Consider the following 15000-nt stretch of genomic DNA (forward strand, 5'->3'; position numbering starts at 1 on the left):
GAAAACCGTTATCCTTTCAACCAATAAGGAGGTGGTGTTAATCCTCGACTGCGACCAATCATACGTCGCTTCGGCCTGTCGTCCTCTTAACGATTTATAGTTCTTTACACCTTCGCAATCAGGAACTTGCAACAGTTGTGGAGCGGAGATTGAAAATCGTGTGCATTTTTGGTGGGTTAGGTTAAAACAAGTGAGTAATGCTGGTGCTATTTTGTTAAACTGCTACCGTGTTCAGACTAAATTAGATTTATACTAGATACACATATGTGTGTCAACTCAAAACTAGATTTACTCTAGATACACATGTGTGTCAACTCAAAACTAGATTTACTCTAAATACACACATATGAGTCAACACAAAACTAGATTTACTCTAAATACACACATGTGAGTCAATTCAAAACTAGATTTACACTAGATACCCACATGAGTGTCTACACAAAACTAGATTTACTTTAGCAACACACATGTGTGTCTGCACAAAACTAGATTTACTCTAGATACACATGTGTGTGTCAACTCAAAACTAGATTTACACTAGATACACACACACGTTTATCTACACAAAACTAGATTTACTCTAAATACACAAATGTGAGTCGACTCAAAACTAGATTTACACTAGATACACATATGTGTGTCAACTCAAAACTAGATTTACTCTAGATACACACATATGAGTCAACACAAAACTAGATTTACTCTAAATACCCACATATGGGTCAACACAAAACTAGATTTACTCTAAATACACACATGTGAGTCAACTCAAAACTAGATTTACACTAGATACACATATGTGTGTCAACTCAAAACTAGATTTACACCAGATACACACATGTGTGTCTACACAAAACTAGATTTACACTAGATACACACATGTGGGTCAACACAAAACTAGACTTACACCAGTGACACGCAATTGTATTTATACGATACTAGATTTGCTCTAATACACACACACACACAAATGTGACGGGTGAAGCGATAGTGCTTTATATCTAAAAGGAGAAATCTAAAGATAGTGTTATCTGTTACTTCAGAATTCACAAGATCCGACATCTGCATTAGCATTTAAGTACACTAGAAGTACCACTGCTCTTGAAATTACTCCCACCAACGTAATTAACTCAGTAAAACAGACAGCACATCTTACTAGAAGCTTCGTATAAGACAGGAATCAAGAACAGAGGTACAGTGAAAGGCTAAAAAAAGGAGTCAAGTTAGTGCCGAAGGGACACTGCAAAGTATTAAGTATTACCTACAATTGTTTTTCTACATCTCGTAAGTCAACCACTGTTTTTCTCATTGACATTCTTCAGGGATATAATGGGTTGACAACGGCTGTTTTTGTAAGCATTTTTCAGGGGTATATTGGGTTGACAACAGCTGTTTTTGTAAGCATTTTTCAGGGCTATACTGGGTTGACAACAGCTGTTTTTGTAAGCATTTTTCAGGGCTATACTGGGTTGACAACAGCTGTTTTTGTAAGCATTTTTCAGGGCTATACTGGGTTGACAACAGCTGTTTTTGTAAGCATTTTTCAGGGCTATACTGGGTTGACAACAGCTGTTTTTGTAAGCATTTTTCAGGGCTATACTGGGTTGAAAACAGCTGTTTTTGCCATTGACATTCTTCAGGGATATAATGGGTTGACAGCAGCTGTTTCTGCCACTGCCATTCTTCAGGGATATACTGGGTTGACAACGGCTGTTTTTGTAAGCATTTTTCAGGGCTATATTGGGTTGACAACCGCTGTTTCTGCTGCTGGCATTCTTCAGGGCTATAATGGGTTGACAACAGCTGTTTTTGTAAGCATTTTTCAGGGCTATAATGGGTTGACAACAGTTGTTTTTGTACGCCCTTTTCAGGGCTATACTGGGTTGACAACATCTGTTTCTGCTGCTGGCATTCTTCAGGGCTATAATGGGTTGACAACAGCTGTTTTTGTAAGCATTTTTCAGGGCTATAATGGGTTGACAACCACTGTTTTTGCCATTGACATTCTTCAGGGATATAATGGGTTGACAGCAGCTGTTTCTGCCACTGCCATTCTTCAGGGATATACTGGGTTGACAACAGCTGTTTTTGTAAGCATTTTTCAGGGCTATATTGGGTTGACAACCGCTGTTTCTGCTGCTGGCATTCTTCAGGGCTATAATGGGTTGACAACAGCTGTTTTTGTAAGCATTTTTCAGGGCTATAATGGGTTGACAACAGTTGTTTTTGTACCCCCTTTTCAGGGCTATACTGGGTTGACAACATCTGTTTCTGCTGCTGGCATTCTTCAGGGCTATAATGGGTTGACAACAGCTGTTTTTGTAAGCATTTTTCAGGGCTATAATGGGTTGACAACCACTGTTTTTGCCATTGACATTCTTCAGGGATATAATGGGTTGACAGCAGCTGTTTCTGCCACTGCCATTCTTCAGGGATATACTGGGTTGACAACAGCTGTTTTTGTAAGCATTTTTCAGGGCTATACTGGGTTGACAACCACTGTTTTTGTAAGCATTTTTCAGGGCTATTCTGGGTTGACAACCACTGTTTTTGTAAGCATTTTTCAGGGCTATACTGGGTTGACAACAGCTGTTTTTGTAAGCATTTTTCAGGGCTATACTGGGTTGACAATCGCTGTTTTTGTAAGCATTTTTCAGGGCTATTCTGGGTTGACAACCACTGTTTCTGCTACTGGCATTCTTCGGGAATATACTGGGTTGACAATATGGATTTGATTCCTGGTTATCAAAGTAAAGGATAAAATATCTTGAAAATCTATGAAGCAGACAAAAGTGTCATCAACATTAATTTTATAAAAAAAAAAAAAAAAAAAGAATCTTGCAATGCAAAAATTGTCCTCCGTATGCAGTTGCATCGTCACTGTGCCTTTCATGATCTACTGTTGGCAATACTGCTACAAAAGGTGTTGTGGCCTGATTGGTAACGTCTCTGCCTGGTGTTTGCCAGACGGGGGTTCGAGTCCTGCTCAGACTAGTTAGTGCCATTAGTGTCTGCAACCTTACCATCCTTGTGAGCTAAGGTTGGGGGGTTTGGGGGAGCCTATAGGTCTATCTGCTGAGTCATCAGCAGCCACTGCCTGGCCCTCCCTGGTCCTAGCTTGGGTGGAGAGGAGGCTTGGGCGCTGATCATATAATATATGGTCAGTCTCTAGGGCATTGTGCTCATTGCTAGGGCAATGTCACTGTCCCTTGCCTCTGCCATTCATGAGCGACCTTTAAAAACCTTTAAAACTAGTTCTCAAAAGAACTAGTTGCACCTATTGTTTAGTCATCTACTTTACTTTGGTTAACTCTTCGTTCATTACATCTTGCTGGCTAGCATCTTTTGACTTTCCTTTTGTATTGCCACTTCTTGCTGAGTGGACTGTCTGGAATTTGAGCTTTGCTCATGTGCCGATATTTTTCATTAGCGTCTGCAACCTGACTGTCTTTGTGAGTCAACAGGATCCAATGCAATGACCCTCTCTGGTCATAAATTGGGTTGGTGTGTTGGAAACACTTTATATATACGAATTAGTACTAATGCTAGCACATGTGACTTCCATATTGAGCCATGATAAGTTTTAACTATCAATATCCTCTGTCCAAAATAGAGTGCATCTAACTTATGCCTTTAAGCATAGCAAAAACCAAACATTCGAATTATTCATCGTTGACTTTATATTATTCTGTCTTTTTAGGAAAGTCACTTTGACAACAGATGCAAGTGGAAACTCATTAACTTACTTGACAAGTATAAGAAAACAAACTAACACACTTGACAAGCTTCCAAAAAGTGCTTCGACCAAGAGAAGTAGAATAACAAACACTTGAGAATGTTGGTTGGAAGGGGTACGATAATGTAGCATTGAAGCCTAACGGAAGTTTTCTGGTAAACTTATGCTCTATTGTCTCGCAATATTATATGAATGATATAGCACAGATTCCAACAAAACTTGGTGGAATAACACACTGGTTGACTATCTGTAGGTGATTCATGTTTGGTTTGGCAGATATCGGTGAGTCGGCCACTTAACTTGTTTTTTTGCCCACAAAAACTATACCAAACCTACATTGACATACTCTAGCCTCGAGGTTAGTACAGTGGTAACGCGTTCGCCTAGCATTCGTATGGTGGCAGATCAATCCCAGCCTGAGACCGTGAATTTGAACTGTTTAATAGGTGGTCACTGCTGCAGTTGGGATCCAGTGTTGAGTTTGGGACAACAGCGTTAGGTTAGGCACCTCAGCAGGAGATTGGCCACCACAGCAGTGGATTGGACACAGCACTAGTGGGTTAGGAACCACATTGATGGGTTGGGCACCACAGCGGGGTGGTGTGGGCTTGCACGGTTGATGTTCTGGTGAGCGTCTCTTTTGGCGATACTCGAATTAGAACCAAAGACGTTTAACGATCATATCCATTGGTTCTTGAGGACTGGATAGCCAAACCCTAAACAAAGGAAGGGTAAAAGTGGTCAAAACTGGAGATTACCACCACAAATGGGGGCTAATTGCCAGCCCTGAATGCCCATGTGGGACCTTACCACAAACAGTGGAACGCATTTTACGCGGGTGCCCACTGGACCCTCATTGCTCATATTAAGACATCAGAGAGGCAAACGACAGTGCCCTCCTGTGGGTTCGACATTGCGGTGATAAGATATGATAATGATGAAATATTTAGCTAAAAATCAGAGGTTTTTGGACAGTACCTGTGACAGTAAAGTGACTCTTCTTTCCAGGATAATGGATAGGGCTCAACGTCATCGGAACATAAATTCAGAGGCTGCAGCTGTTGGTGTGGCACTCTTGGCTGGAATTGCAGCTGTAGGAACTGGTCTGGCAGCAGTGAATGCAATTGAAAATAAGAAAAACCAATGCATACAAGAAATCATTATGAAAATAATAAAAATAGTAATAATAGTCATAGTAATAATCATAATAATGTTTATCATTTTTTGATACTAAATGTAAATCCTATATAGGAGATTTATGATGAAATAAGTTTGTGAAATATATCATCATTGAAGATTGACATTTTCAATTATCCTTCATGTCTTTGCCTACACATAAATCGAATAGTCTGACCTATTCTTTCTACATTCTCCTCTGTCCTCATACACCTGACAACACTGATATTACCAAACAATTCTTCTTCGCTCAAGGTGTTAACTACTGCAATGTAATTGTTCAGTAGCTACCTTCCTCCTGGTAAGGGTAGAAGAGACTCTTTTGCTATGGTAAGCAGCTCTTCTAGGAGAAGGACACTCCAAAATCAAACCATTGTTCTCTAGTCTAGGGTAATGTCATAGCCTCTATACCATGGTCTTCCACTATCTTGGATTAGAGTTCTCTTGCTTGAGGGTACACTCGGGCATCCTCTTCTATCTTACTATTTCTCTTCCTCTTGTTTTTATGAAGTTTTTATAATTTATATATGAAAGATCTAATTTATTGTTTATTTTTTCTCTTTCATTTTGTTTATTGCCTCGTTTCCTTTCCCCACTGGGCTATCTTTCCCTGTTTGGGCCCTTGGGTATATAGCATCGTGCTTTCCCAACTAGGGTTATAACTTAGCTAGTAATGATAACAATAATCTCCCAAGCTGGAAGCGCAGGGGAGCATCGGCAGTGAACCTCCCCCAGTGTACTGTAAGGGTTACTTAATGCTCTTTGCAACATTCCTTCGGCTCCTAGGTACACTTAGATTACAAAATCCAAGCAAGACAAGGACAACGCTATCTAATCTCCTCTCCGATATCTACGAAATCGTCGAAACAGATACGGGGCTTCATCCGACTATCGCAAGATATCCGTGAGATGCAATTGAACTTGGTATTAATGAGCAATAAACATATTGACAAAGATTCTTCTGCTCAGTGAATTATTTCTCTAATTACCTGATGCAGAACAAGGGGGCCCAAATGATCTTAAGAGATATTGTTTGTTACCACATCACCAATCCCTGTACCAAAGCCCTCTTTTGTTTAGCCTTATGTTCATGTAATCTTTAAGCACTAGCATCAAGGTTCCTTATCTGATAAAGAGCAACAGTATTCAACTAATATAGCTAATAGCGGTCTAGTAATCTATGAATAGACATAAAAACTGGCTCTGTTAAATGTAGTTTAGAGCAACTTAATTCAAATTATAAAACTAATCATAGTCTATTAATCCCCTAATAAGTATAAAAAACTATTTTTGTTAAATGTAGTTTTTCTATCTACAGGACAAAGGAAGACTGGTGATTTCACATTCCTATAAAGGCTCACTGACTTTCAATAAGATTACCATTCTCAAATTCAAATTGGTTTTCATGAGTATTCAGATAAAACCTACTGATGAGACAACATTCAATTTTCGAATAATTCGAGAGGGAAATCCTTCAATTTGTTCTTTAGAGGTTTATGAAGGTTACTCATGAATGGAAGAGGCAAGAGACATGACAATGTCCCCGAGACTGACCTTATAATTGTGATCAGCACCCAAGTCCCCTCCCCATCAAGCTTGGACCAGGAAGGGCCAGGCAATGGCTGCTGATGACTCATCATGTAGACAGTATGACTTATCCAAACCCTTATCCATACCTCACAAAGATGGTATGGTTGCAGACACCACAAGAAGTTATAGAGCTTGAGCATGGCCTATTGGAAGCGTCCCTGTCAGGCGATCGCCGGACAGGAGATCAAGTCCCGCTCAAATTCAATAGTTTCTTTAGTGTCTGCAACCTCATTATCCCTGTGAGCTAAGGATAGCGGGGTTTGGGGAGCCTATAGGTCTACCTCCCGAGTCATCTGCAACCAGTGCCTGGACCTCCCTTGTCTTAGCTTGGATGGAAAGGGGACTTGGGCACTGATTATATGTTTAGTCTCTAGGGCATTGTCCTGCTAGCTAGGTCAGTAATACTGTTCCATGCCTCTGCCATTCATGAGCGGCCTTTAAACAGGTTACCAGGCAGTTGAAACATGAAAATTAGAGAAATGATGATTGAAAGGCATTTGCAATTAGCTAAATTTCAGGTCAAACTTGCAGCGAATTTTTCCAACATTGTACAGACTGACATGAGTCTCTCTTCATAGTTTATATATGATATTTATTCCAATATTGTTACTAAATTCAAGATACTTTATATCCTCTAGTCGTTACTTTCCATATAGTTTGACTATTTCCTTATTTCTTTATTTCCTTTTCTCAATGGGCTATTTTCTCTGTTGGAGCTCTTAGCCTTATAGCTTCTTGCTTTTCCAACTAGGGTTGTAGCTTAGTAAGTAATAATAATAATAATAATAATAATAATAATGATGATGATGATGATGATGATAACAAAAACAATAATAATAATAATAATAATAATAATAATAATAATAATAATAATATGTTATACTGAATGAATAAAATGATATTGCAAAATTCTAGTTTCCTGTGGGTACTCTTTCTGATATTCACACTAACATAGAAATCTCGAGATATTTACCAGACATGGCTAAAATAACTCCTCTTTCCAGAACAATGAGCAACAACACGTCCTTGTATCGAGACGCTCTTTTTGACGACGGCTGCTACGTTCTGAGACAAGTCGTCATTACGTTGTATCAAGGAGGTACCTGCCGACCGGACGTCTATTTCCAGACAGCTGAAAAGCTATGGCAAAAGTACAGCATCGTTTTTACAAATGACCAGCGTCGAATCATAGAATCAAGTGGGACGCCATATGATTACAATATTCAAACAGGAGTAGCGAGATTTGACGCGTCCATCCTCAGCCATCTCGCGGAACATACTTGCGATCTGTTGCCATCAGACGAGATACTGGTGAATGTTTTGAAAGTCAAGAACCTGATGAATATTGCGTCCTACTCTCTAATGGGTGAATCTGTCACCAGTGCAGACCTCTGCAACAAACTAGATAGTCTTTTGGTGTTGTATATTGCAATTCTTGAAAGGCTAGAGCACCACGCCCTCTGTTACTTACATCTTGAAAAGGAAGAGATAACAAAGAGAATTCAGGAAAAGAAAACAAAATCAAGAAGCAATAATAGTTTCTCAGGCCAGTCATTCGTGCCTAAAGCACCTCCCGCTTTCTACGTAAGCTCAGCCAACAGAAACATTACAACACACCAAGCAACTCCGGCTTTCTATGCAAGCTCTGGCAACAGAAATATTACAACACATGAAGCAACTCCCGCTTTCTTCACAAGCTCTGCCAACAGAAACATTACAACACACGAAGCAACCCCCGCTTTCTACACAAGCTCTGCCAACAGAAACATTACAACACACGAAGCAACCCCCGCTTTCTACACAAGCTCTGCCAACAGAAACATTACAACACACGAAGAAATTCCCACTCACTATGTAAGCTCTGCCAACAGAAACATAACTACGAAACATGAAGAAACTCACGCTTTTTACGCAAGCTCTGACAACAGAAACATAACTGCAAAACATGAAGCAACTCCCGCTTACTACGTAAGCTCTGCTAACAGAAGCCCAACTGCGACACATGAAGCAACTCCTGCTTTTGACACTAACTCTGCTAACAGAAGTAAAACTACGCGAGACTCCCACTCGGGAAGTCCATCCTTGGGAGAAGTAGCTTTGGGGATTACTGGCAAAATAGGAAAAACAGCCTATGGTGTCACTGGTGATATAGGAAAGACAGCCCTTGGTGTAACTGGTGAAATAGGAAAAACAGCTGTTGGTATAACTGGGGAAATAGGGAAGACTGCCCTTGGTGTAACTGGGGAAATAGGAAAAGCAACTATTGGAGTGTTTGGAGCAGTAGCAGGAATATTTACAAAAAAATAGAGAGACTTTACTACAATTTAGATGAAATGGATTAAGATGATGAAATATATCGGTGTGACAAAATCTGATTCACCCCTCAGGTGTAGGTAAGTCATGTACCATACAAGAATTTGATGCAGTAATTTTATCACCAGTAACAAAATCTGAGAATTTATCTGTTTAAGGAGTGGAATTAGCTATTTGGAAACATTCTCATTCTCAGACTTTGGTGATCTGTTAGATTAAGGGGTACATGTGTCATTAGGAACACTCCCCTATAGGGAGACTTTTAAATTTCTGTTAGATTAAGGGGCTATGTAGGAACACTTCTCTATTGGAAGACTGTCTTTTAAATTCCTGTTAGAATAAGGGGGCTATGTAGGAACACTTCTCTATTAGAAGACTGTCTTTTAAATTCCTGTTAGATTAAGGGGGTTATATAGGAACACTTTTCTATTGGAAGACTGTCTTTTAAATTCCTGTTAGATTAAGGGGGCTATGTAGGAACACTTCTCCAATGAAAGACTGTATTAAATTCCTGTTAGATTAAGGGGGCTAGGTAGGAACACTCCTCTATTGGAAGACTGTCTTAAATTCTTGTTAGGTTAAGGGGGCTATGTGTCATTCGGAATACTCCTCTATTGGAAGACTGTCTTAAATTCTTGTTAGATTAAAGGGGATAAGTGTGATTAGGAACACTTCTCTATTGGAAGACTGTCTTTTAAATTCCTGTTAGATTAAAGGGGCTATGTGTCATTAGAAACACTCCTCTATTGGAAGACTGTCTTTTAAATTCCTCGTAGATTAAGGGGGTAATTAGGAACACTTCTATTCCTGTTATATCAAGAGGGCTATGCGTCATGAGGACACTTCTCTAATGGAAGACTGTCTGTTAAATTCCTGTTAGATTAAGGGGGCTATGTAGGAACACTCCTCTATTGGAAGACTGCCTTTTAAATTCCTGTTAGATTAAGGGGACTTTGAGTCAATATGAACACTCTATTGGAAAATTGTCTTTTAAATTCCTGTTAGATTAAGGGGACTATGTGTCATTAGGAACATTCCTCCATTGGAAGACTGTCTTAAATTCTTGTTAGATTAAGGGGGCTTTGTAGGAACACTCCTCTATTGGAAGACTGTCTTTTAAATTCTTGTCAGCTTAAGGGGGTTATGTAGGAACACTCCTCTATTGGAAGACTGCCTTTTAAATTCTTGTTAGATTAAGGGGGCTATGTAGGAACACTCCTCTATTGGAAGACTGTCTTAAATTCTTGTTAGATTAAGGGGGCTATGTAGGAACACTCCTCTATTGGAAGACTGTCTTTTAAATTCTTGTTAGATTAAGGGGGCTATGTCGGAACACACCTCTATTGGAAGACTCTTTTAAATTATTGTTAGATTAAGGGGGTTATGTAGGAACACTCCTCTATTGGAAGACTCTCTTTTAAATTATTGTTAGATTAAGGGGGCTATGTAGGAACACTCCTCTATTGGAAGACTGTCTTTTAAATTCTTGTTAGATTAAGGGGGTTATGTAGGAACACTCCTCTATTGGAAGACTCTCTTTTAAATTATTGTTAGATTAAGGGGGTTATGTAGGAACACTCCTCTATTGGAAGACTCTCTTTTAAATTATTGTTAGATTAAGGGGGCTATGTAGGAACACTCCTCTATTGGAAGACTGTCTTTTAAATTCTTGTTAGATTAAGGGGGCTATGTCGGAACACACCTCTATTGGAAGACTGTCTTTTAAATTCTTGTTAGATTAAGGGGGCTATGTAGGAACACTTCTCTATTGGAAGACTGTCTTTTAAATCCTTGTTAGATTAAGGGGGCTATGTAGGAACACTCCTCTATTGGAAGACTACCTTTTAAATTCTTGTTAGATTAAGGGGGTTATGTAGGAACACTCCTCTATTGGAAAACTCTCTTTTGAATTATTGTTAGATTAAGGGGGCTATGTAGGAACACTCCTCTATTGGAAGACTCTCTTTTAAATTATTGTTAGATTAAGGGGGCTATGTAGGAACACTCCTCTATTGGAAGACTCTCTTTTAAATTATTGTTAGATTAAGGGGGCTATGTAGGAACACTCCTCTATTGGAAGACTGTCTTTTAAATTCTTGTTAGATTAAGGGGGCTATGTCGGAACACACCTCTATTGGAAGACTGTCTTTTAAATTCTTGTTAGATTAAGGGGGCTATGTAGGAACACTTCTCTATTGGAAGACTGTCTTTTAAATCCTTGTTAGATTAAGGGGGCTATGTAGGAACACTCCTCTATTGGAAGACTGCCTTTTAAATTCTTGTTAGATTAAGGGGGTTATGTAGGAACACTCCTCTATTGGAAGACTGTCTTTTAAATTCTTGTTAGATTAAGGGGGTTATGTAGGAACACTCCTCTATTGGAAGACTGCCTTTTAAATTCTTGTTAGATTAAGGGGGCTATGTAGGAACACTCCTCTATTGGAAGACTGTCTTTTAAATTCTTGTTAGATTAAGGGGGCTATGTAGGAACACTCCTCTATTGGAAGACTTGTCTTTTAAATTCTTGTTAGATTAAGGGGGCTATGTAGGAAAACTCATCTATTGGAAAACTGTCTTTTAAATTCTTGTTAGATTAAGGGGGCTATGTCGGAACACACCTCTATTGGAAGACTTGTCTTTTAAATTCTTGTTAGATTAAGGGGGCTATGTAGGAAAACTCATCTATTGGAAAACTGTCTTTTAAATTCTTGTTAGATTAAGGGGGCTATGTCGGAACACACCTCTATTGGAAGACTGTCTTTTAAATTCTTGTTAGATTAAGGGGGTGACGTGTGACTTAAAAACTTCCATATTATCATTGAAATAATGATACCTATGACAGTTGAAATGAGCGAATTGTAAATATCTAGATATGATGCCTTAATAGTTAGACAACAACGAAGAAAGTACGAGTATTTGACACGTATAGAAACCCATGTGTTCATGCCACAAGAAAGATGTGATTTCTCTCTGATAGGTACAACATACCTATGAAATCAACTAGATATTATGTTTTATTCCACATGAATTATTTTGTATAACCTTAAATAAATAGATGTGAATAATATTATTTTCAATGTGTAATTAAATGTCTGTTTAGACCTTATCTTATAATCTTTTGGTATAACTTAATTACTAAGTAGATGTAAATAATATTGCTGTTACCATGTGCTCAAATGTCTGGCGCCAATGGGCACAATAAATTGATTAAAACAATCTCTCTCTCTCTCTCTCCTCTCTCTCTCTCTCTCTCTCTCTCTCTCTCTCTCTCTCTCTCTCTCTCTCTCTCTCTCCATCAGTTTGGTACAGAAAATGGAGAATAAGACTTAATTTTTACTGTTTTCACAAGAATGATGATATTAAAGTTTAAGCATACCAATTATTTTTGCGTTTCATTATTTCCTTTAGTCTCTTCTCATTTTAACACACACACACACACACACACGCATATAATGTTGGTCCAAAAGTAACTGGACAGTATATGATTACATTTATTTTGAGATTACATATGCATACAATTATATTTGCTAACACAATTATTGCATTGATAATTAAATTCTATTGAGAACCAAAATACACTTGTAACTAGAAAAGTGCTCGGAGAGTGCAGACCTCCGCCACAGCAGCTTGCCTTTCCCAGACTCAATGAATAATTTTAGTTCTTTAAAACCAGTTTAAAATCCCTGCAACTGGCTGCAAGTTTCATTGCTTTATGATTTAACTTGTGGCCGTATGGTTGACGACCGGAATTTGACCTTTAGCTTGACCTTGACCTTGACCTTAACATCTATGAATTGCCGTGGATTTTCATACACTCTAATATGAATCAAGTGTGAAGTGTCTGTGACAGCTATGTCCAAACTTATGGTGGCCAAGGTAATAACGTCCCTGACTGGTGAACGCCAGTCTGGGGTTCGAGTCCCGCTCAAACTCGTCAGTTTCTTTAGTCGCTGTAACCTCACCATCCTTGTGAGGGGTTTGGGGGGAACCTACATGTCTATTTGGTGAGTCATCACCAGCCATTGCCTGGCCCTTCCTTGGTCCTAGATTGGGTGGAGAGGGGCTTGGGCACTGATTATATGTATATATGGTCAGCCTCTAGGGCCTTGTCCTACTCGATAGGGCAATGTCATTGTCCCTTGCCTCTGCAATTCATGAGTGGCTTTTAAGCCTTTACGTGAATTGGACATTTTATTTGACCTTTGACCTTGACCTTCCAAAACTTAATCATGTCCACAGCTTTTACATAACACTTAATCCCTGCAAGTTGCATTACTTTGCGATTAAAATTGTGGCCAGGAAGGTGTTCATAAACACTAACACACAAACAAGGGTGAAAACATAACCTCCTTCCAACTTCGTTGGCGGAGGTAATTATTGGGGGGGGGGGGGTCTGCATCCTTGTAGTTAGTTCATCCACTTCTTCCAACTTGATTCATATCAGAAACACAATTTATTTACTTCATGTGGCAAATTTTAACCACTCGGGGAGTTAGGAGTTAAAAGGATTTTGGATGTCTCAAAGACTTTTTAGTCCATCCGCGGAGACTCCATTTGCTCTTTGAGAGAGAGAGAGAGAGAGAGAGAGAGTAGAGAGAGAGAGAGAGAGAGAGAGAGAGAGAGAGAGAGAGAGAGATAGAGAGAGAGAGAGAGAGAAAGCGCAGATATCCAATTAATCCATCCATCGTACACGTGCACATCATAATTTTATCTTGATACCAAGAACCTAATACTATCAGCTGATAATGATAGAGAGAGAGAGAGAGAGAGAGAGAGAGAGGAGAGAGAGAGAGAGAGAGAGAGAGAGAGAGAGAGAGAGAGAGAGAGAGCGCAGATACCCAATTAATCCATCCATCGTACACGTACACATCATAATTTTATCTTGATACCAAGAACCTAATACTATCAGCTGATAATGATAGAGAGAGAGAGAGAGAGAGAGAGGAGAGAGAGAGAGAGAGAGAGAGAGAGAGAGAGAGAGAGAGAGAGAGAGAGAGAGAGAGAGAGAGAGGATGATATTTACCCTTCCACATATCTTACTACATTCTTGTTGATTATTATTATTATTATTATTATTATTATTATTATTATTATTATCATTATTATTATTATTATTATTTAATAAAAATTTAGAAGTTTTCGTAAAATCCAAGCTTTGTTTCATGAAACCTTTTTCCTTTCTTCATTTCAGACATCTTCGAAAAAATAAGTTTTTTTTTTTTTTTTATTCTAGAGCATTCGGTCTACAGTAATAGTTTAACCATTTTTTATAGAAACAACAAAGATCTAGTTGGAAAAGCAGGATGCTATAAGCCCAGGGGCTCCAAGAAGGAAAAATAGCCAGTGAGGAAAGGAAATAAAGGAAAAATAGAATATTCTAAGAACATTAATATGAATATTTAGTATATAAACTACAAAAACTTTAACAAAACAAGAGGAAGAGAAAGAGGATAGAGTAGTGTACTCGAATGTACCTTCAAGTTAGAGAACTCTAACCCAAGACAGTGGAAGACCATGGTACATAGGCTATGACACTACCCAAGACTAGAGAACAATGGTTTGATTTTGGCATGTCCTTCTCCTAGAAGAGCTGCTTACCATAGCTAAAGAGTCTCTTCTACCCTTACCAAGAGGAAAGAGGCCACTGAATAATTACAGAGCAGTAGCCCCTTTGGGTAAAGAAGAATTGTTTGGTATTCTCAGTGTCGTCGGGTGTATGAGGAAAGAGGAGAATATGTAAAGAATAGGCCAGACTATTCGGTGCATGTATAGGCAAAGGGAAAATAAACCGTAACCAGAGAGAAGGGTCCACTGTAGTACTGTCTGACCAGTCAAAGGACCCCACGACTCTCCAGTGACAGTAAAATTAGAATTATAGAATTATGGAGTTTTTATGCCCCATAGATTTGTTGATTATTAATCATATCACATTTCAATATTACAAATTACATTTAATGGTTGTAATTGAACTCAAATTACCACTTCTCCATCATGAGGCTCAATACAACACAGTATTCTAGAAGTTTTATTCCAGCTGTTACTTTTATGTATGACTTAGGTAGGAAGTTCTATTAACCATAATAATTACCTGGAACATAGATGAAGAATTGTTAGTAATTATTTCTCAGCTGATCCCATCTTTGTCGTCAATTTTTCTTGGTGGGATTTAATAATACGTTGGTATT

General features: G+C 38.7%; 2 protein-coding genes across 7 annotated transcripts in view; one reads left to right on the top strand and one right to left on the bottom strand.

The window, feature by feature from the left end:
- Positions 1-15000, bottom strand: part of LOC137625274 (zinc finger protein OZF-like) — a 70474-nt gene that overhangs the window by 37929 nt on the left and 17545 nt on the right. Inside the window, exon 1 of one of the 2 annotated variants that reach the window (XM_068356074.1) lies at positions 4715-4843. The exons of the other annotated variant lie outside the window; for it this stretch is intronic. The gene's annotated coding sequence lies outside the window, so the exon portion shown is untranslated. Of the gene's footprint in view, positions 1-4714; positions 4844-15000 lie in introns of those variants that run through there. 2 annotated transcript variants of the gene reach the window in all.
- LOC137625273 (uncharacterized) lies at positions 21-10091 on the top strand. 5 transcript variants are annotated; one of them, XR_011040828.1, is made up of 3 exons: positions 32-190; positions 7507-9288; positions 9348-10083. XR_011040828.1 is itself a non-coding variant. In XM_068356070.1 (2 exons), the coding sequence occupies exon 2, from the start codon at positions 7511-7513 to the stop codon at positions 8807-8809; it is 1299 nt and encodes a 432-aa protein (XP_068212171.1). In that variant the 5' UTR covers positions 32-190; positions 7507-7510; the 3' UTR covers positions 8810-10083. The 5 variants fall into 5 exon arrangements, 3 of the variants coding, with proteins under 3 accessions (XP_068212171.1, XP_068212173.1, XP_068212172.1); XR_011040829.1 differs by lacking the exons at positions 7507-9288; positions 9348-10083 and adding an exon at positions 4745-5033 and having other exon boundaries at positions 21-190; XM_068356070.1 differs by having other exon boundaries at positions 7507-10083.

The sequence above is a fragment of the Palaemon carinicauda genome, chromosome 32, assembly GCF_036898095.1.
Source record: "Palaemon carinicauda isolate YSFRI2023 chromosome 32, ASM3689809v2, whole genome shotgun sequence".
Taxonomy (NCBI): Eukaryota; Metazoa; Arthropoda; class Malacostraca; order Decapoda; family Palaemonidae; genus Palaemon; species Palaemon carinicauda.

What these genes read in the sequence shown, in the direction of transcription:
- LOC137625273 (XM_068356070.1), top strand. Translation starts at nt 7,511, where the DNA reads ATGAGCAACAACACGTCCTTGTATCGAGACGCTCTTTTTGACGACGGC.